The following is a 22,239-nucleotide window of genomic DNA, read 5'->3' as shown; positions in this document are numbered from 1 at the left end:
CCTGTGTGTGTGAGGAGAATGTTAAGAGGAGCAGGAGCAGGAGCAGCCGCAGGGACATCCCTCAGCCTGAGAATTAATTCATCACCCTGCTACCCTTAACATAGCACCTGCACAAATAAAAAGCATAAAAGGTTAACTGGGAAAATGTAACTGATTATGTGCTTTAATTTTTATTTTTTTACGTTACATCAAAATCACTAACATTCCTGCGCAAGCCGTACAGCATGTTGTTAAGTAACATTAACATTTGTTCTGTTTATAATTACATTTAATGTTAAATTTTAATATCTAAACATCATCACTAACATTCTAGCTGCTCCCCATCAGACTCCCTAATGCTGTTGCCACCCAAAACACCAACAATGACAAACTACTTCATTTATGACGGAAGATCTTTGAAATTATATTGGGATAATGCTGAATTAACGATCCGCACAATGTATTTCAAAAATAACCTCAAAATGTTTAGATACCAGTAAACTAGTGAAAGATGAGACTTGGGATCCTAAGGTTCATTTTATGCCTCTGGGAAGCAGCTGCCAGCCCGAATGGTCCGATCCCACAAAAAAGCCAATGCAGCACAACTCACGGAAGAACTGTCAGTGCTGTGCACAATACCAGGGCACAAGAACTCACGGTGCACCACAGCCCAGGAGGCCCAGTAGGCAAAGAGCCCAAGGCCGCCGACCCAGCCTCCACAAACAAGTCCAATCCATAGAGGCACCACCTCACAACCCGAAGGATCCGCTGCCAGCATCCTGCTATCAGACACCACAGCGCACACCCAGAGGCCCCAGTGGAGCCACATCCAGAGGAAACCCAAAACCCAGATTGTTTCAATGTTCGATGTACAGTATGTTCATTTATCAGCATCAGCAGTAGGTCTGATGTTGGATTAGTGGCTAGAACTCACTAGTGTTAGTGTTAGTGTTCTCCTTGCAGTGGCCTGGGTTCGAGTTCCAATCAAGGAACCAATCTTAGCCATAAAAAAGTGCAGGATGGGCATTTCAAGGATATATTATAATTATGAAATATAACAAAATATTGTTTTGACATCTTAAATGCAAAACTTTAATGTGTTCAACATTACCCGAAAAAAAAAAACAATCATTTAGTCAACATTGGTCCATCTTAATTTTTTTAAAGTAACTGTAATTTTCATATTTATCAACTTAACATATTCATCCAAATAACATTTCCACAATAATTTGATGAACAATGAGCTACACAAGGTCTCTCGTTTTTCCTTTCTTGAACCTAAATAGAGGTATAAAAAGGAAGTATGTTTAAAAACTTCAGCTCTAACACTGATTGTTACAAAATGATGGCAAATGGAGACTGTTACATAAAGATCTTCTTACAGAAATCATTTACAACACAAATAAATACACAAGCTTGTGTTAAAGTTGTCTTTGTGAAACGTGAAAGTATTACGACAGAACCGCTAAAATATTGTGCATCAGTATAAATGTGTCAGAGCTGCTGTTATAGAAAATTAATCAACCTTCCGACCTATAAGGTCCTTCAATCCCAGCACCTGTAGGACACATGAGCAAGATCTTTAACCTTTAACACCTTAAATGCTCAGATAGTTTTCAGCCAATCCATCTGTCTTCAGCATGTCTGTGTGCTCAATAAACCCAGAGGATGGATGCCCTTTTTAGCATTTCCTCTCAGAATATCTTATATTGTTTAATTTGCATGAAAACAGCTTTCGAATTGGAGGGAAGAATGCGAGATAATGACCCATTAGTCCCTATACACCTACAGCATTAAAAGGCTGTTCTTTATTCTCAGCACACCTCCACGCCACATTATAGCGCGAGGCTTATGAAACCACACGCGTCTATCCTCGACGTGAAACACTCAACAACAACAGCAACGTCTCGTCCCTGCATATCAAGCGCACAGAGAGACAAAAACTTCTGCTATTATGAATAAAACATGGGTTCATATAACACGCTGTACATATAATCGTCACGATTATCCTTAGTTTCATATTCATGCGATCCTGGATAACATGGTAAACAGGAAGTGTGTGAGGGGGGCAGACATGAGAGTGGGGACCTCTGAGGATTCAGGGAGATTTTCCATGTTGACATGAACACAGACACACAAATACACACACATAAGGTCGAGTAGTGTGAAGATTTATTTTTTTTAAGAGTACAAAATATTGTACGGTTTTAACAAGAGTATAACTAATACGTTTATATATTAATTACCCAAGAGTAAAAAAAAAACTTAAAGAATCGGATCATCCTCTAATTCACTCTGTTACATCTCTGACCTGACATTTTTCTTACAAACCTGACTTTAAAGAAAGCGCTTTATTATGCTGTATGTATAACCAAATGACTCAGTACGAGTTCTGGATTCTGATTGGTCAGAAGGTGTTGATTAATTCTCTATAACAGCAGCTCTGACAGTAGGCCATGTTTTCAGTACTGCGCTGCAAATGAATTCATTAATGAATGTAATCAATAAACTGTGGCGCTTAGTGTAGAGATGTGATCGAACGATTAAGGAAGGAGTCTCCCTTGTCAGCACTTTGTAACTTTGTGCTTTATGAAAACATTTTGGTCTTGGCAAACGAGAGTGGTAACGGTAACTCAACCTGAACCAAGGAAATGGCATCTTTGGTAACAGACCTGTGAATCCCCGGCAAACCCATCGATTCTATTTTTGATGACTGGGATTTTCAATCAGTTATATATTTTGTCCCAAGCAGCTATACCTTATACACCCTTTAAATTACTAAAAAAAAAACTGTCTAAACAATGAAATGCTGTGTAACGTGTTGACTGTTTAAATGTCATGTCACGGACAAAGCACTGCTGATCACCCTCCGGTCCAGTAGGTGGCAGTATTACATGAACCCAAAATTGCATTTTAAAAAGAAAAAAGGAAGATAAAATGGTTTGGATAAGAGGTTGACCTCAATTGACTTCAAGCCAGTATGGTGATGAGACTCTAAGCCACAGCAAAACGTTTGAACGGTGCGAACATCCAAGAGAAGGCTGTACATCCGTTTATAATGATCTCGGCCGAGGTGGCTCGGAGCCCCACTTGCACATTACAGTAACTGAACTGGAAGTTATTGCCACATCCCCCATACAGTCCTGCCCTCGTGCCAAGATATTTGCATATGTTTGGGCTATTAAAGGAATTCCTGGGAGCCCGGCGTTTCAGACATGAAGCATGGGGTACGATCATGGCTCAAGTGTACTGAGAAGACTTTCTACCTCAATGGTGTCCAAGCAGTAGTGAAACACTGGGATGGGTGCATTACTGTAGCAGGGGATTATATAAGGAAATAAAGGGAGTGTTTACTTTCAGTAATTTTTCTGCACAACAGAAAATCCCGGTTTGACTTGGACACCCCTTGTACTTTATAAATAAATTAATTGCTATATAAATTCAGTTACACAGCTCTATAGCTATAGGGTAAGTAAGGAAGTAAGTGAATAATAAGTAATGCTTTATTGAGACACACAGGAAGTACATGTACAGCTGAGCTGAAATTCAAATACAAGTCCTCTAAAGTTTACAAAAGTAACAAATATTAATACAAATACAAAATAATACAAAAACCCTCGACAAGGACACGGAAAGTAGAACAACAACAGAATTTTTGAGAAGTGCTTGGACCCGGTGGTTGCTGGACTTCATGTTTATGTCTGAACTTGTGCTGCTGAAGGCAGTGCTCCTCTGTTATAGACCTTCTGGTGACCGCTGGGGACCCTTGGAGACGGCATTGCTCTCGAAGTCGGAGAACGGAACGGAATCTGAAACGTTTCTGCAAAAAACACCTTGAGCGTGGAAACATTTTTTGGCTAAAACGTTTCAAATTCCATTCTGTTCCATGTCACACTGCTGGAGGACCGAGCTGCTTCACATCTCTTTGGAGAGTGAGTGACTCCAGATATCATTGAAGCGAGTATATTTCCATGAAGGTACATCAGACAGACACACGCAAATCTGCTTGGTCATGAGAAACGTTTTCCAACATAGGTGAACATATTGTATAGTCTGTATAGTGTGTGCATATATGTGTGTGTGTGTGTGTTTAAAAGCGAGAGCGTGAGAAAGAGTAAGAGATAGCAAACCTCTATAGCAATGCTCACCTGGTGAGAGCACGTGCTTCTCACATCGCTAATTAATCTGAAAGCGAACATCCTAAAGTGTGTGTGTGGGGAAGCAAATTATCTGCTGTGTTGCAGTAATTATGCTGTTTCTGATCCACTGCCACTCCATTTCTCTCTCTCTCTCTCTCTCTCTCTCTTACATTCACACAGGGCTTCAGAAAACCAGCAGTGACTCAACCTGTGCCAAGCAACTGAAACTCCCACAGGTAATGCAATCGATAATGAACATCACGCTCTCGATTTCACTTTACTAACACACTGTTCGCTCTGAGAATACACACTCCAGCACAAATCCCGCTGCTGATAGACAGCGAGAGAGACAGACTACAAAAAATAATGAAAAGGTTGCTCATTTGCTTATTTCAGTGTTTGCATCTATTCATATTTAATTATCTAATTAATTTAGTTACTCGATTCAACATATTATTGCAATGCAATGGCTAATGTGTAAGTTGCATTCGCTGAATGTCCGCAGTGGCCTTGGATCGTCATTCACGGACGTACGGCCTTCTTTGAAACATTTGCACCATTCAAATGTTTTACCGCGGCTAAGAGTCTCATTACCATACTGTGCTGAAGTCTTCTGTAAATGTTAATCGCTTTTACGCCTACTTGAACGCTCCTCTGACAATGATCTTCAATTCTTAATGCAATGCAAATCTTTTAAAATAAAAGAAATGTTAGCATGCCGAAACTCCATGGTGGTAGCGACCGGAGTGAACTTTACTAGAACACACTGAGATTACTGCACAGCTTCCCTGCTTTCATGTATACAGTAATTCCCAATTCCGAGCGTATTATTGCAAATGAAAAGTGGCCCAAAGACGAGGTTCACTCAGCACGGCTAAGACGTATTAGCGCTGACCGTGTGTGTGTGTGTGTTTAAATAAAATGATGTGTGTTTTTCATTTTAACGCCGTTATAAATACTCTCATTAAAAGCGCATTAGCAGCCTGAGTATGTGATTAAACGGCCTGAGCTTGTGAAATAACACTAATGCTTAACACACTTCACTGACCTCTGATGCTAGCTGCATTCATGACTGAAATCAATCAGATCTGTTAGGGTTTTAATTTCTGTGTCAATAACATAATAATATAGGGGAAAAGTTGGAAGATGAAATGGCACAGCTGGCACATTTTCTCTTCATAATGTTGAAATGAATGAAAACAGATTTAATGCAGCTGTTTAAAAGTAGTTAAAAGTACAGTATATGTCCATCTCTGTAACAGTTTACAAGTTCTTTGATAGTTTAGAAAGTGGGAATATTGCCAGTCATTATTTTTTAATTAAATTGTCATATTTCCTGATTTTCTGATAAATTAGCTCGACACAAGGAGCAAAACAACTCAGCTTAGCTCTATCCCTTATACTTAAAATGTTTCATATTTCAGTATGCTGTAACGTAATGCAATATGGAGCATTTAAAGACAAGGACAATAAAGAAGCAACTGAAATACATCTCAGATAACGCATAGACCTCAATTTCCCTCCATTTCACTCCTTCTCTGAACATGGCATTTCAGTGTTTATGTATATGAGATACTGCGGAACACCCCGTCAGAGAACAGCAATGCTAAGCGATGAGCCTGGTGACGGGAATCTTCTTATACTGTATGAGGTCACATTAAGGGGGAAAAGTCTTTTTGTCTTCAATTCAAATAAGCAGAAACTGGAGACCCATGTGAATGTCTAATAATGAGTAAAAAGGGAATTTTGTATAATAGGTGCCCTTTAAAAAAACAACTATTTACAAAATAGACTTGTTCCTATTCATAGATAAAATATTATTGGATCTAAAGTGAACACTGAATAGTACTAAACAGTGAATACTTGGGATCTCAATGACGTTTTGAGGACTGTCTCAAATGTTGCTTTCCCACCTTTTACGCACTGGACATTCCAAGCCTTCTCACCTTTATGTCAGTGATGGTCTGAGGATCATTTGGTACTTATTAATAGGATTGAAGATGGCACGGTGGCTTAGCGGTTAGCACTGTCACCACGCACCTCCAGGGTCTGGGTCCGATTCCCGGCCAGGTTCGATTCCCGCCTTTATGTGCATGGAGTTTGCATGTTGTCCCAGTGCTTGGTGGGTTTCCTCTGGGTACTCTGGTTTCCTCTCACCGTCCAAAGACATTCAGATTAGACTAACTGGCGTTCCCAAAACTGCACGTAGTGTGCAAGTGTGTGTATGTGTGTGTTAAGTCTCCTGGGACAGGCTACAGCCCCCCGACCCATGTATAGATGATGAGTGAGTAATTATTCAATTGAGTGGGAGTTTGTGTGGCTTTCTTAGCTTAATTTCCATTAGTAATGTTTATTATGCTTATATATGAGACAACGTTAAGATAGATTATTGTGTGTCACGACAGAAGTGATACCTGGTTAATAAAATGCTCTTTTTTTTCTAAAGCGTTCATGTGCGAAACTGGACAAACATTATGATGAGTGCAATTTATTGCTGGTTTATTTTAATCTAGTTTTAAATTCTGGACTGGAGTGTTCATCATTGGACATAATAAGCCCATTTCTTTCCCCTTTCATGTAAATTCTGTTCTTAACCCTGCAATACAGTTTGGGCTCTGACTAAATCGGGGATGAAAGGAAAATAAAGTGGAAAAGACGATGGCTGAGTAAGCAACGACTCGTCGCTCTTCGCGAAAAGATGGATTTTGTCGAGGAGAGGTTCTCGTTTTCATCAATGGGGTCAGTGCTCTTAGAGACTGTGACCATTCAGAGGCAGCTCTGGAATAATAATTAGCAAAACACATATAGACATGAAATAGATCCTTTTGCTCTCAAACACTATTAACACATAGTACAGTATTGCTGTAAGTGACTTGCCGTAACAGTCTTGTAGTATTAGCATGCTTCATTAAGTAACCAGCTCATGTTTCAGCGTTTCAAAGGTTGGTAATTAATACTGATGCTGGAGTAGCTGGCCATTTGGCTTTGAATTATAAAAATACTATATAGTGTTTAGTGTATAATGCAAATATGTACTGTGCAATAGTCTTCGGCATCCTTTGTTGTTTTATCCCTTTCAGCAGTTTGAGCTTCAGTAGCTCTTTTATTGAATACATGGGCCTGACTTCACTTCCCATGTGCATTAGTGAGTCTTGGCAATCCATGACCCTGTCAGCAATTCACTGGTTTTCCTTTCTTTATCACTTTAGGCATGTCCATCTCACAAGACCTGCAGTTTTGAAGTTGCTCTGAACCAATCGCAAAAACCATAACAATTTGGCCATTGTCACATTTTTCTGCTTTTAACATATCAACCTCAGAAAAAAAGGTTCACTTGCTGCTTAACATGTCCGACCCACAGCCATTGTGACTACATACTGTATCGTAACTATAGCTATCGTGAAATAACGTGAAACTGTGATCGCTGAACTGGGTCAGAGCGATTGCCACATAACGTTACTGAGCCTAGACCTGAGGAGACCCACCAAGCACTGATACACTGAGCGGGAATCGAACCTGACTGGGAATCAAACCCAGACCCTGGTGGTGCAAGGCGACATGCTAACCACTAAGCCAGGCTGAGTATATGCAACTTAAATATTGCACACAACAAGGAACATTGTGTTTAGTAACTTTTGCTTAATGTTTCTCAGTCAAAATGAAAAGAAAAAACTTAATAATTTACTACATTAAAACGGTTAAAGCTGAATTTGAAAATTAGACATAACACATCAAACTGTATATTCATAAATGGTTTGTCATTTGTGTGGCACTTTTAGTCACGGTTAATAGTAAGTACCAGTCAGAATAAATCATAAACAAAATAAACAATAAATTCTGTTCCCTATGTATGATTGTTTATATTTTTGGCCTTTTTGGAAAACAAATCTAAATTGCATTTTAAATGGTAAAACAAAAACCATTTATGGCTTCTATTATTTTACGGATGTCGAGTCAATTTCTAAGGAAAATAGACACAAACATTATAAACAATGTTCCTGCTGGATCATCAGAAGTGTAACAATACGGAAATTGACCTCTTCAGGGGGGGAACGTTTATATGAAAACATGACAGTGACAAATGAGCACGCTTATCTCTCTGTGATGTGTTTATATTTATGGACTTAAAGACAAGAGGAGACACAGGAGATATGTTTAGCCGAGTACGATTGCTGCGTAATCGAGCATCCATCTTACTTAAAACATTATTCTCATTATTCATTATAAATGTACAAATTTATTCCAAATTAAATATCTGAGTCCAGTAATAAAATCTGGTTTATTTATTAGGTTATCAAACACGAATGCAACATTTATCTGGTACTTTGTTTTGTTTTAATACATCCACATATCCTGTTTACACATTGTTTGTGCTTTTAAGTGTTTTAAGGCAATTAAATATATATATATAAAATAAATAGATTTAGGAATTATTAGTTCCACTCCAGATAAAAGGCAGAATATATAAAATAACAGGGATGTGAATCACCAGGGGCCACCTGATACATTATTATCACAATACCGCTGTGCCAATTCAGTTTGTATTGCGATTCTAACACAATTTCAGTTGTGAAGTAACACGATTTCATAAATATCCTGATTCTATTATTTTCAGATTTTTTTAAAAAACAAAATTAAGAATTATTTTACTTCTTCTGTGCGGGATGCAGTGATATCTTCCCATGTTTTTATAGTTTAAAGCAAACCACCTGTATTGTTATACACGAACTGCAACAGTTACAAGTTGCATGGATATCTGTGCAGAGATGGGATTATGGGAAATACTGCCATATAAGGAATGAAAACCAATTAATGGAAACTGGGAAATTTAACACTGTCTAGGGGCAATGTACTGTAAGAAGGCAAAAACTGAACCATAACTAAATTAATCATGTTTTAGCTGCTCACATTTAATGACATTTATATTTTTGTGTGTATCTATGCTATTGTTTGCACCCAAAAAAGTTTTACACAGTCCAAATTTCAATTAATACTCATTTATACAGTGTGTCCTAAAATCTATATAAGTAGGAAACGTTGATACATGCAACAGTACACTTATATAATATCCCAGTGTACCATATGAAAAGAACAGATGTTGCCATTAAGTGATGAAAATGAAATTAACAATGTTTTTGAATATTTATCAGTTATCAGCTGTCAGTGTACCCCCATGGGTGTTGTGCACCATTTTAGTTTTTTGCTTTGATTCCCAGTTCCTACAGTAGCACTCCTTGCTTTCAGGTCATACTGTAGGTCTGTCAAGTTCCTGCTTATGTGTGTTCAGTCTCTAGATATGTTTCTCATCGATACTAACTTATTTGTGTTTGGCGGTGCCAGGGGTGTAATGTATTGGACTGTTATAATATCTATATGGGGCCTGATTGTGTTGACACACCCTAGGTAAATCATATCATTATAAATTTGGAGTTTTAATTCCGAGTCCTCAGAAGAATTATGTTGTGTTTCAGGTTTTATTTATTTATTTAGCGTGTTTTTTTTTTTTTGTTTTTGTTTTTTTACAATGTATTTCTCATCATGTGTTTTGATGTACCAGTGTATAAAATATCATATTGAATAAACACTCTAATACTGTATAAAAACATCCGGTCCTCGCAATTACTTTAAAACCGGAATGTGTGTAAATTTTTTTCCCTTTGCCTAAACAGGCAGTTACAGAGGTTTTTTTTTTTTACACTTGTGCTTGTCAATTATTCATCTCACACGAGCAGGCTAATGAAGCAGAACATACAGATGATAAACGACAAAGAAAACCAGATCTGGGAAACGAAGTGATGGGGCAAATAAACCAACAGGGTGTTTAGGAGGTAATGAGCTGATTAGGCTGAACATCGTCTGGTGATTGTTTAGTCTTGTGATCATCTCCACTTGAGAAAATATGATGTTTGCAGGGATGTCGAAAGCTCATCTGGAAGAAATAAACTCGATGATAAAACTGCGAAACCTAAACATAAAGTGTTTTCGTCATTTGAGAGTTTTTTGCTAATAACTGTCTGTCCATAAAATGGAAGGATTTACAGATCATTGGCTTAACAATGCATTTGTGTAAATTACTGTAAACAGTGAGGTCTAGTGAAGCCATGAATCACACAAGTAAAAAGAGAGAGAGAGAGAGAGAGAGAGAGAGGTGTCAAACTGAGAAGGGAAAAACAAAAACATAGAGAGACAGTGATGCAAACTTTCAAAACAAAGTTAAACAGCCATAAATCAGCCCTGTGTGTGTATGTTTGTGTGTGTATGGGCACACAGCTGGACTGTGTTCTGCCTACAGCAAAGGTTTTCACGTTACCATCTGCACTGCTGCGTAGTGTCGCATGAAAATAAAATCGCATTTTGAAGAATGTGATGTCAGACATGAAAGGCTTGCACTGGTGTAATAAAATCCTTGGATCTGGATGAACAATATCTGAAATCCAAAATAATCAAATTTGAACCTGACAGTTGCATTAGCTGGGTGTCTTGTAAAATGGTGTGCAGCTGAAAGCCATAAAAACATCTCTGCACACCTTCGTCTTTGTCTCTTGTCATATTTCCCTGCTTTTTCTTCGAGAATTTCAGGAATGTCCTGCTTTAAACTTCTGTTCCTGAGTCCCCTCCTCCTCAACCCCTAATCATGAAGCCAGACGCACCCTACTGTTATAAACTTTTATTCACACACATGCATACACACGCACACCCACACACACAAGACAGTGGAGGTCAGCATAGGTTTATGGTCACACACAGCAACTACAAAACAGACACACAAACACAGGCTTAACATCTGGCAGCAAACAAGGATGACACATAACCATATGGGCTGGAAAACACGGACACACACACACGCACACATATACACACACATTGCTCTTATTCCACAACTCAGGATGGCATGTCGTACCTGTTTATAGGTATTATATATTTAACATCCCTGGAGCAAATGAGTTCATGTTCTCATGTTAGTTATATTAGCTATAGTACAAATGCTCATTCCTTCACAGAGCTGCACAATTAATCACATAAAAATCGAACTGTGATATGGAACTGTGCAGTTATTTAATTGTAAAAGGCTGCTATTTATTACATGTAATATATGCATAGTCGGGAGTTTCTCAATAATTTAAGTACGGCCGTGGGTAAATGTTTTGATTTAATTTATTGATTTTCACAAAGTCTGCTGCTTCAGTGTTTTTAGATCTTTTTGACAGATGTTACTATGGTATACGCCAGTATAATTACAAGCATTTCATAAGAGACAAAAGGCTTTTTATCGACAATTACATTAAGTTTATTCAAAGAGTCAATATTTGACTCTTTCTCAAGACCTCTGTAACTCACCCTGGCATGCTGTCAGTCAATTTCTGGGCCACATCCACACTGATGGCAGCCCAATCTTAGTCAAAATGTTTGGGTTTTTGCTTGTCCACTTGTCTCTTGAAGATTGACCACAAGTTCTCAATGAAATTAGGGTTCCTTTTGATGTTTTGTTCCCTGAGCCACTAAGTTATCACTTTTGAGAAACAAGCCCACGCATGAATGGTCTCAGGATGCTTTACTGTTGGTAAAAGGTTTACATGAAGCACGACCTCTCACCAACCTCTCTGTTTCGTCTAATTTTAAATACAATGTTACCATACTAGGGATAGTCCCATTATAGCCCTATACACTATTACTAGGGATGCACCGAAATGAAAATTCTGGGCCAAAAACGAAACCGAAATATTTGGATGCACTTGGCCGAAAACCGATACCGAAACCGAAAATGGCTTCATTAAAAAACATGTTTAAAATATTTTCTTTTTGTTTGTATTAAAAAAAACTACAAATTAATTAAGCAATCAAACTTTTATTGATAATAAATAACAGTAATAAGGCTGTTTAACAATAACAAAACTTGCTTCCAAGTGCTTCCGAACCGCTGACATACTCCGTGTTTGATGCGTAATGACAGCGCGAACGAGACGGGAGGATGGGAGAGGCGTGGCGACAATTTCGGCTTTTATTTTCGGCGCTTTCTTACGTTTCGGCCGAAACCGATAATGCTATTTCGGCCGAAAATTTTCGGCGACCGAAATTTCGGTGCATCCCTATTACACTATTACTATGTATTTTAATGATATTATATAGGGTCCATATGAAAGAGGTGAAATCAGGAGAAATCGAAGCCATCCTAAAAAATCCAAATTCAAGGCTGTTCTACAATCTGAAGTGTTTTACTACACTTTATTGAACAGTATTCAATATGTCTTGCAGCAGGGGAATAGAAAACACAAACAGTGAATATGCTGAAGTGTTTAATTTAAAAGGGATTGCAGAATTTTGGGCTTTCACACATCTTCCAGAGGTCTACCTTCCTTTTTCCCCTGACACACTTCTTTACAAACTGACCTTTGTGCAAACATTGCTGTGTTCTCCACATGTCCCGTGCTTATTCCATTATTCATACTTTTTTTTTTTCTAAATCCTCTCTCACTCTTTTACAAATTTTACCTGCCGTATTCACTACTTGGCCTCATAACAAGTCTTACTTCAAACCTTTACAATTTATGCCCTGTTTTTACATCATACTCTTTATTTGAATTGACATCAAGTACCTAATTTCACGCCTTAATTGACCCATCCTCTAGCCTCACCTCACAGTCACTGGTACTACCTTAGAATCACGAGGACTCTACTGTCACACTGAATTCTCTCGTCACTGTTTCTCTTCATTTACACCTGGTAACTATGAACTTAATCAAACAGGCAGGACTACAGTATGGACATCATTCAAACAGGAAGAAGTTTGTCAAACAAATTGTTCTTAATGGTTTTCATATGAGAATCAAACAAGGACATAGAAACACCATGCGTATTAACTTCCTGTTTGTGGAACATTAGTGTATGTGAGGGGGGAAAACTTTTCAAGATGGGTGGTGACCATGGTGGCCATTTTGAAGTCGGCCATTTTGAACCCAACTTTTGTTTTTGTCAATAGGAAGAGGGTCATGTGACACATCAAACTTATTGGGATTTCACAAGAAAAACAATGGTGTGCTTGGTTTAACTTCCACTTCTAGAGCAGTTATTAGCAGTTTAAATACTAATGACACGTGAGGAGTGGATAGAATTGTGTTTTGATGTCTGGTGAACACAGTAACCGGGTCATTGCAGCAAATTTCAATGCAAGACACCCTACGAGACCTACACCCATCTCCCATGCTACAGTTAGCAAACTGTTAATAACCATATAACTGCTAGTATCCATATAAATGGCCCATCCTGTACTTTACAGTAACTAGCTATATCTCAAAATCACAAATACATTTTCTCCTAGCCAGCTGTTTCACTGTAAATCACAATTTGTTACCTCAGACCTGCTTTCCCCACACAACTTTTACCTCACAATTACTAGTTCCTAGGTTTATTCACTTTGTATACTGTAGCTCTCATTGTTTTAGACTTAGTGTAGTTACAGCTTAGACTCAATAATTCCACATCACACGTTCACCAGTTTTACCTCAGAGTCACTAATTTTACCTGAATAGTTTTATTTCACATTCTCTAGTTTGTTTTTACAGTCAATGGATGTTTAAATTTGAACTCTAATTTACCTCACAATAACTAGTATAGCTAGTTTCACCTCACAAATTTATTAGCAGTAACTTAGTCGCTAGTTTTACCTCAGAATAGTGTCTTAGGTGACTGGTTGTAAAGCAACACTAATGTGTGTATACACACACACATCCAAAACCCCACCTATACACAAATGTTTGTTTAGTTGCTATCTCTTGGGCCCATTTTCAAGAGCGATGAATCATTAAACGTGTAAACTTTTTTTCATTTGTTCTTATACAATTGCCATGGTGCTGTTTTTTTGTTTTGTTTTGTTTTTTCATGCCTTCGCTACTTTAACAGTAATAAATTTGAGCTCGTATTGGATGTGACAAAGGGAGAGAGTGAGAGAAAGAGAGAGAATGACTGTACGTCTCAGGAAAAAGTGTGTACAAGAACACTAACGCATGTATTTTAATTAAAATTAATTACCCCTTAATTTCTTTCAAATTTCATTGCAGTAACTGGGTTATGTGAGGAATTTACAGAGAACACTTCACCTTCAACGAATCCATGTCTATTAGCCTCGAACTCAATCAGGATTAAGATTTACACCCAGTGACACAACATTTAGGTCTTAAATTTAATTACCTGCTATAAAAAAAACTAACATACTGTAAAATAATGCTTTACTTGTTTCTTTATATGCAGGTTTGCTAGATTAGTAGTTAATAAATTGATGTACACACTGTATACTCAATTAGATGCTTATCTTTTTTTCCTCATACAGTGTATTATACAACCTCGAAACATTGTACAGGGGAGATACAGATTGTCTATAAAGCCATTTATACTGATAGATACTGTAGGGTAGAGGGGTTATACGGTAGAGGGCCAATATTTATGCGCTGCAGAATAATACACCAGTTTGAAATTTGTAAAAACTATTTTCAGAATTGTTACCATAACGATGTGTGTGTGTGTGTGTGTGTGTGTGTGTGTATATATATATATATATATATATATATATATAATATATATATATATATATATATATATATACATTAATTCCATCTGTCCATCATTCAGTCCTCAAGTCTTTAAAAAATCCAAGTGAACAAAGAAATGGTTTCAGAGTAAAAAGAAGATCAGTATATCAGTGTTTTGAAACTGCTGCCCAGATACGAATCACTACACAATGTACATCATCTACCGTCTGGCCAAACAAAAAGGCGCACAATCTAAGATTTATTTGTTAAACGTTTAAAGATTGCGATGTGGTGGTGAATTAACGCATTAAACTGATTTGTCATCCTCCCAGACCCCTTCATTCACACTCTGTTTCCTGGAATCTAGCTGGGAAAAAAATACCATAGATGTGATAACCCCATCATTTAGTACATTTAGATCATCAGGTGACCTAATTTTATTGCCGCATAGCATAGACCTGAGCAATTGAAGCAACCCCAGGTCATCACACTGCCTCCAGGAATGTCTAATATTCATGCACATGTCCTTCTCTCTCACCCAACTCCTAAGGCTTCCTGTTTAATTAATATATGACAGCTCAGTTGTGAAGACTGGAAACTACTGAGCTTAAAAAACATAGCATACAGATTGTTATGGTGATTATTGTCAGGGCAACAGGACACAAACTGTGTCAGGTGGGTCAAAAGGTGACGACCTTAGCAATTACAAATGCATCCATTGTGCTTCAGCTGCTAGAAACTCACATTCCTTTTGTACTTTTCAAGGCGGAGATGTCTCTATAATTATCTCTTTAGACCTGACCCCTGAGTTTCCCAAAACTTCAAACAGTCATCACAACCTAATGCTGTTCAACGAGATAAAAGTTGTTGTAGTTGTTTCTGTATCTGCCATGCTGCAGAGACTCTGACTAACCAATAACTCAAAGAGTTCTGGGTAAAAGGCTATTTAGGCCAATGAGTGTCGTAAACAGCAAAATGAGAAACACAGTGTGGCTCTAAAAGCAATTGAAGATGCTGCTGTGCTGAGGGCAACAACTCAATCCCGCATCCAACGCACTTCACTTGAGCTGATAAAGAGCCTCACTTAAAATTCGTTCAAACCTTGCGCTAGTCTGAACCAGTGGACCAATATGTGAATTTGGTCCATTTTCCCCTTGGTTTTCCCCATTTTCCCTTTGGTTTGGTTTGGATTAGTTTAGTTTTTTTAGTTTTTTTTGTACACTGAGAAACATCCAGGGGAATCACGATGCGAAATTTAAAAATTTCAAAAGTTCAAAGTATTTTATTATGTAATGTCACATGAGAGGGAGTGCTGTTGTACTGAACATCAGCACAGCTGTAATATCTTTTATATTAAACCAGTTGTTTTACTCTTTCAGCAAATATCCTTTCGTGTCTGGCAGAACAACTTATTGGTGGCCAACAGTTCAATTAATATGTGAATTTAAAGTGTTATTAACTGGTAAAATTAATTCAAAAGGTAAGAAGAATAAACCATGGAGGTGGTGGGCAAATCTCATGAGTTTCCTATGTCTAATTAAATGGTTAAATCCCAAATAGCGTCAAATGGAAACCTAGCAATTAAGGGTGTACAGACCCTTGTTCCATGCACCAAGTAGTGCCATTGTTCAGGAGGCAATGGTTGTTAAGACAAGTGTGATGCAGAGTGGTGCAAATAGGTAAATGTCCCAGTGCCGTTATATTCTATATCAGCATACGTGGAATGCCCCCTCCTTCAATCAGATTACTCGGTCGGGACTAACTGTTGTATAATTAACACCGAAAAACTGCATAACTTGTTTTATTGATTTTTTTTAATATCATGTCTAGTATATTTTTTGTCTTGCTCCACACTCCATTACATCATGTACATCCTACATTATTGCCAATGTGAAAATGCATTTTGCAATACGAAATTTATATTTAAGAACTAACCTCCTACAAAAGATCAGCGATCAATTCAATCACATGGCTCTAATCTGTGCTAATGAAATTTGCTTTGCAACATAAAAGCAACACAATCCAAATGAGAAAGAAACTAAGAGCAAGTATACAAACTGGTCCGCTGATTAGGACGAGCGTTTGTAACCTTTAATGAAATTCAAGCAAAACTAATCATGGCTTGGTTTAGGCTTTATTATGTAAACCAATTTCAGTATTTTAACCTGTAGTGGCAATGAGTTTACTGAAGAGAGAGTAAGATGAATTAAGGGTGAGATTATAAACAGATTGAAGTAGTTACAAATCAAAAGAAGAACCTTTCGCTGAAGCTGAATGAAATTCTATAAGCACAAAAAAAGAAGGTAATTTAGTGGGTCACTGATCCAGAGTCATTGTCCGAAGGAAGCGAGAAATCAATGCACGCTCGTGTCTGAAAGAGTATTTGATTAAATTCTCAGGAGAGCCCACTGATCCGGGAGATCTCCATTAGCTATTACCTTTTATACACACACACACACACACACACACACTTACAGAGAAAAAAGGAAAAAGACGTAGTAAAGTTGGAAAACTGTGGCTGGAGTAGTCTAGGTAAAATCGCCAAATCTGTCGATTTGATGACATTTTCTGCGTGGAGACCTTTTACAGAAGGAGTCTCCAGTGTCGATGCTTTGTAATCCTCTGAGATAAAGCTACAAGGTAGCGTTTCATTTTCTGTTTAAGTTTAGAGAATGTTATGCTTCTTAAGGTTTATCTGTAACATCACAAGCTACAGAGTTCCAGGAAGTGCAGACACACTGCCAGTCTAACCCTGTCGCACATGACCTACCGCAATCAGGAAAACTAGACGAGCCAATCAGAGAACAGCATAAAGACCATGTGACCTGATATTAGGGTCAATTGACTGGAGGGTCACATGAGGTCAGCTGTCAGGCTGATATAGAATAATTGCTCAATAATTGGCCAATGTTGAATATTAATGATCTATGATTAATACACACACACACACACACATACTTTGTTACTTTGTTTTAACTCTGCCTCCTGTAGTCACTCTCAGTATCAACAGGTAAACACTCTCTCTCTCTCTCTCTCACTATGTGTGTGTGTGTGTGTGTGTGTGTGTGTGTGTGTGTGTGTGTGTACATTACACACACACACTTGAGCAAGGCCCTTAACCCTCACCTGCTCAGATGTGTAATGACATTAAAAAAAAAAAAATGTAAGTCGCTCTGGATAAGAGCGTCTGCCAAATGCCTAAATGTAAATGTAAATGTACATTATGTGTTATCTGGGACCACAGTGTGTGTCCCATTACAGAATTCCTGTAGACTGCCAAAAAGCAGGAGTAATTTATTAAACTACACTCACGCACACACACACACACACACATGCGCGCACGCACACACACAAAATCATTACACAAGCCCTTGGGAGAATATCAGCATCATAAGTGTATACACACACTAAAACAGACTCATTAAACAGGACAAAGAGGAACTTTAATGGTGCACACACACACACACACACACACACAAACATGCACACACACTTAATAGACTGAAGTAACCCAGGGCATTTAATGACATCCAAAATGATTGCTGTAGTTCAGTGTTTAAACTTTTGACAGGTGATATGCAACACACACACACACACACACACATCTTTTTTAAAAAGTGATTTCCACGCTTTACTACGCAGCACATATCTCCAGTGTCCGCTCTGTTCCTGAAGAGTGGACGAGTCTAAACGAACCCGAGCCTGTCCGTCACAGAGCTGTTATTTTCACTTACCAAGAGTCTGTGTTTTATGATAGCTAATCTTATCTCTTGTCCTCTGAGAAGATGTATGGTAGACGTTCCACCACTGGACATTTGGTTTGTTTTGATTATTAATCCCAAAATATGTCCAGATCGTAGTAATTTCCTGTCATCTTCACGGTATCTGTACACCACCTGGTCCTGGGAGTTCATATCACGTACCTGAGCACAATATAATATAATGGGCCATAAGGGCAGTAGTAGTTCACCTGAAGGCTACAATCAGGTCATTAGTTTAAATCCCAGGGTGTCTACAAAATGCCACAGATGATGTCCGACTATAATATAATATGGCAAAAAAATGGTTTGTGTTGGTTTAACACTTCTACTGTAGGTTAAATTGTAAGGTTTATTTATCACACTCTCACCTCATGCTGCTACCCACAGATAGCCTACATAACCACTGTACAACGCCGAATGATGCATACAGTTAAACATCCCAGTGCTGTTAGTGTATGATATCATCACTCGTGAAAACTCTCATCCAATCAGATTAATCAGTCGGAAATAACTGTTGTGCCTATAAAACAAACCCTGCATGATTTCTACTCTACATTTCATATCTACATATATTCTCATAGTTGTACAGAGTTTGATCACTAATGTTTAAATATTAAATATTAAATGATGAAATATTCATAAAGTTTTCATTAACGTCCATTACAGTACTCATAAATCATAAACACATACCCTGTATAAGCTCTTATAAGGTTAAACTTTTAACATTCTTCTTTGCAGAATATGTTACTGTTCTCCAGTGTCTCTTTTTTTGTTAGCGGCGTCACTTGTTTTTCTTCGTCAAATATTATAATGAGCTTTAGTTTTTGCAAAATTTGCAGATTAATAACAATTAATGCATTCATTTCCAGAGGAATCTTTATGTTATACAAGTTATTTAAACTCTGTAATGATTAGGTCCTTTGTTGTGATTCTGTCGGGTAAAATATAAGCCAAATGCTCGAGAGAGAAACTAGTGAGGGAACGAGATTTCATAGACGCTTGAACATATGGAAATAATTTGCTTTGTAAATATTCCACAACATCAAGGCTAGTTTTTACATGCTTTCTACCCTGCCTGAGTGCAATACCCCCAACCTCCCATCACCCCCTTCCTGGTTCCCACACTCTCCCTTTCTGTTTAGCGTTCACATTAGAAATATTGTTCCATACCCGAGTACACATGCGTTTTTACACTCCGCGACACAGCAGAATGCACCTGCCAGGCTTGCGATTCAGCATTAAACATACAGTAATGAAGCTGAAGAGAACTCGATCTTCTCACTACTGTGATGATTTCAGCAGCAACTCTCTCACATGCTGGTCACTGGTATGGATTCGAACCGTGACCAAGAACACTTTTTCAAGTCCTCATGCTACTCAAATGTACCAGATGTTTTTGTGCGAGTATACTCAGATCCGTGCCCGAGTCCCTAGTGTGAAAGCAGCCTCAGACAAAGGATAGTGCTTACTGTATATGGAAGCCAATTGCAGGTGTGTGTTAACGAGGAGGCTTCAGACTGTGTATTTTGTTTTTTGGATACGTCGGGTAGAACAAAAGTTATCATTATTTTTATAACGTGTAAAATTTTACATACCGGAATATGCAAAAATGAAGATCTCTCAAAATGACTCTTTTGGTCATAAAAACAACTGAAAACAACCAGAAAACCATAATTGTGTGTATCTGTGCTATTTCTCTGCCTATGTCACCCATTTTTTACATTTTTTCTCAATTATGTTTGTATAGTTGGTTAACATAAATTTCATCAAATCGCCTACAGTAGGGTGTGTTAAAAAAAAAGGACGTATCACTTTTTACTGCACAATCCTGAGCTCTATATGTTATTTATTTATTATATAAACTACATAGGTTTATGCAGGTTGAAGAGTTGGGGCGACCGTGCATTTTCAGAAGCAGCCCCGAAACTCTGGAATGAGCCGACCCGGTACATCAGGCAGAGGTCCTACTCTTTATATTTTTAAATCTCACCTCAAGACTTCTTTATGCTCTTTGGGATTTAATACAGTGTGACAAGGTATTTGTTTCACTGTTTTTTTTTTTTCATTTATTTTTATTTAATTCTGTTTTGTCAAATGCACAGTCATAGACAGTATGAAACGCAGTGAATATATGACCGCCGATAAGCTAAAAATTATTTAAAATAAAGTTTTAAAATAAAGAACAAAAATAAGAGAAAAATTATACAAATATTAAAAAAAAAATTAGAAAAAGTTTAGCTGTAAAAATGTAAAATATATACAAATAATAAAATAAAATAAAGTAGCATTTAAATGGAATTGGAATATCAAAAAATATTATAAATATATAATATAATGTGATATAATATAATGTAAAATAATAATTTTTTATTTATTATTTATTTATTGCTTTACTGTTTAAATTTGCTTATTGTATACGATGTTAGTGGATTTTTTTTTATTACTGTTTATAGTTTTATTTCGATTTTATTTCTTTTTTTTTGTTATTACTGCTATTTTAGGATTGTACAGCAGTTTGGTCATTGTTTGTGTTAAATGTTTTTTTTTTTTAAGTTACTTGACTAAAAAAAACATTAAAAACAAAAAATGGCTAAAATTCTTTGAGCTACAAAATGTTTTAATGTAAAATAATTTCAGAGTTTTCCTCACACCACCCTGAGAGTTTCTTCAGTAAAAGACTGGTTTGGTTTTGGTGTGTGTGTGTGTGTGTGTGTGTGTTATCAGTGTGACTAATATGGAGATGTTAATGAACTGGAGAAAAAGCAGTAAGAAGAAGAAATGGTAGTAGTAGTAGTTGTTGTTGTTGTTGTTGTTTGTGGTATGAATGAAGTCCTCCTGTGTCTGTTGTTCCTCTGCAGCACTTTGCAGAAACACTACAGGAGCTCTCGTGCGCTCTGCGCTGGCAAATGTGTGAGTCATTAACTGACCAGAGCTCGCGCTCTCTCTCTCTCTCTCTCTCGCGCAGACACACGCGCACGCAGACACACTTACCTCTGCACCTCGGAGCCACTGTGTCTCCTGTCCCCGCGACGCGCGATCGTTCATCGTCCTGCTCCGCGCGCGCACCGGAGACACAAACAGCCCCCGCGTCCGTAATCCAACATACAACACAAATCAAATCCTCCAAAAAAATAAGTTCTTAAAACAATAATCACAAAGTCGTTGAATCAAAGTTTGTTGTTCCTGGTCTGTCCTTTTTATTTATTATTATTATTATTATTTGTATTAGTTAAGCGTGCGCTCCTGTTCAGGTCCTCTCGTGCGCTTTTTGGGTACGCTGTGCGCGCTGGAGAGAAAGTGAAACGCGCGAGGGCATCTACACGAGCGGAACTCTTTCACTATGCCCCGCCCCCTCTGGATGACATCACGAGGGAGAGAGAGAGAGAGAGAGAGCACAACGCAGAAGAATTCCGTTTTTAAATCGACTGGATCAAGGTTCAGACGTCCAACAGACTCTGTCATGCGCAGAGAGAGAGAGAGAGAGAGAGAGAGAGTAAATATTCACGAGATAAACAGAGACAAGCTGACAAACAGTGAGGAAGACAGAGTGGCAGGTGTGAGATGGAGCCATGAGTTGATGTTAGTCTTCCAGCTGCTCCCATCAGGGTGTAGCCACAGTGGAACCCCGGTCCGCACAACAGCTCGGCACAGGTTTACACCGGATGCCCTTCCTCCTGAGACAACCCTTTCATTTTATCCGGGCTTGCGACCGGCACTGCATCCAGTGGCTGAGGGTTGGGCATTGGGTAGGAATTGAACCTGGGCTTTCCGCATGGCAGGCGAGAAACCTGGCACTGAACCACCAATACCCCAGAGGTAGAACCATGAAAAAAAGAG

At 38.1% G+C, this 22,239-nt stretch overlaps 1 protein-coding gene across 2 annotated transcripts in view; it reads right to left on the bottom strand.

The window, feature by feature from the left end:
• gcgrb (glucagon receptor b) overlaps window positions 1-21,658 on the bottom strand; it is a 36,340-nt gene extending 14,682 nt beyond the window's left edge. For both annotated transcript variants that reach the window (XM_053476526.1, XM_053476527.1), the window contains exons 1-2: window positions 21,394-21,658; window positions 2-107 (exon numbers count right to left, since the gene is read on the bottom strand). In XM_053476526.1, coding sequence (XP_053332501.1) covers window positions 2-58 — 57 coding nt within the window. In that variant the 5' untranslated portion in view covers window positions 59-107; window positions 21,394-21,658. The remainder of the gene's footprint in view (window position 1; window positions 108-21,393) is intronic.
• Window positions 21,659-22,239: the final 581 nt, after the last annotated feature.

The sequence above is a fragment of the Clarias gariepinus genome, chromosome 18 (genome assembly GCF_024256425.1).
Source record: "Clarias gariepinus isolate MV-2021 ecotype Netherlands chromosome 18, CGAR_prim_01v2, whole genome shotgun sequence".
NCBI classification, from domain to species: domain Eukaryota; kingdom Metazoa; phylum Chordata; class Actinopteri; order Siluriformes; family Clariidae; genus Clarias; species Clarias gariepinus.
This window is presented reverse-complemented; position numbering and strand designations above follow the sequence as displayed.